The sequence below is a fragment of the Myotis brandtii genome, unplaced genomic scaffold (assembly GCF_000412655.1).
Source record: "Myotis brandtii unplaced genomic scaffold, ASM41265v1 C41490366, whole genome shotgun sequence".
Taxonomy (NCBI): Eukaryota; Metazoa; Chordata; class Mammalia; order Chiroptera; family Vespertilionidae; genus Myotis; species Myotis brandtii.
In genome coordinates this window covers 1-676 of record NW_005299773.1, presented here as the reverse complement: position 1 = coordinate 676, position 676 = coordinate 1, and the positions used below count along the sequence as shown (strand labels likewise).

The 676-nt window shown below is 67.6% G+C and overlaps 1 protein-coding gene across 1 annotated transcript; it reads left to right on the top strand.

Moving 5' to 3' along the window:
- The first annotated feature begins 68 nt into the window (after positions 1 to 68).
- LOC102261904 (RNA polymerase II subunit A C-terminal domain phosphatase SSU72) lies at positions 69 to 656 on the top strand. Its single transcript, XM_005852810.2, has one exon. The coding sequence runs from the start codon at positions 72 to 74 to the stop codon at positions 654 to 656; it is 585 nt and encodes a 194-aa protein (XP_005852872.1). The 5' UTR covers positions 69 to 71.
- Positions 657 to 676: the final 20 nt, after the last annotated feature.

Below are 676 nucleotides of genomic sequence, written 5' to 3'. Positions count from 1 at the left end.
CCCTGCTGCCATCTTGCCGGCCTGAGAGCGCCTCTGCTGGGAGAGGCCAGTGCGACCAACGACCAACGGCCATGGCATCGGCGCAGCTGCGGGTGGCGGTGGTCTGTTCCAGCAACCAGAACCGCAGCATGGAGGCCCACTACCTCCTCAGCCAAAAGGGGTTCGCGGTCCGGTCCTTCGGAACAGGGTCCTGCGTGAGGCTCCCCGGGCCGGCGCCGGACAAGCCCAACCTGTACGATTACAGCACCACCTACGACGCCATCTACCAGGACCTGCTCCGCAAAGACCCGGAGCTGTACGCCCGGAACAGGGTGCTGCGCATGCTGCGGAGGAACAGGGCCATCAAGCTGCGCCCCGAGCAGTTCGCCAGCTGCCGGGAGCCCTTCGACCTGATCCTCACCTGCGAGGAGCGGGTGTACGACCAGGTGGTGCGGGAGCTGACGGCGCGGGAGCAGGAGACCCTGCAGCTGGTGCACGTGGTGAACGTGGACATCCAGGACAACTACCGCGAGGCGCGCCTGGGCGCCGTCCTCCTCTGCGAGCTGTGCCAGTGCGTCAGCCTCCTGGACGACATGGACAGCGACCTCGCCGAGCTGCTGCTGGAGTTCGAGGAGCACAGCGGACAGCCCTTCCTGCACACCGCCTGCTTCTACTGACCCGCCGCCCAGGCCGCCGC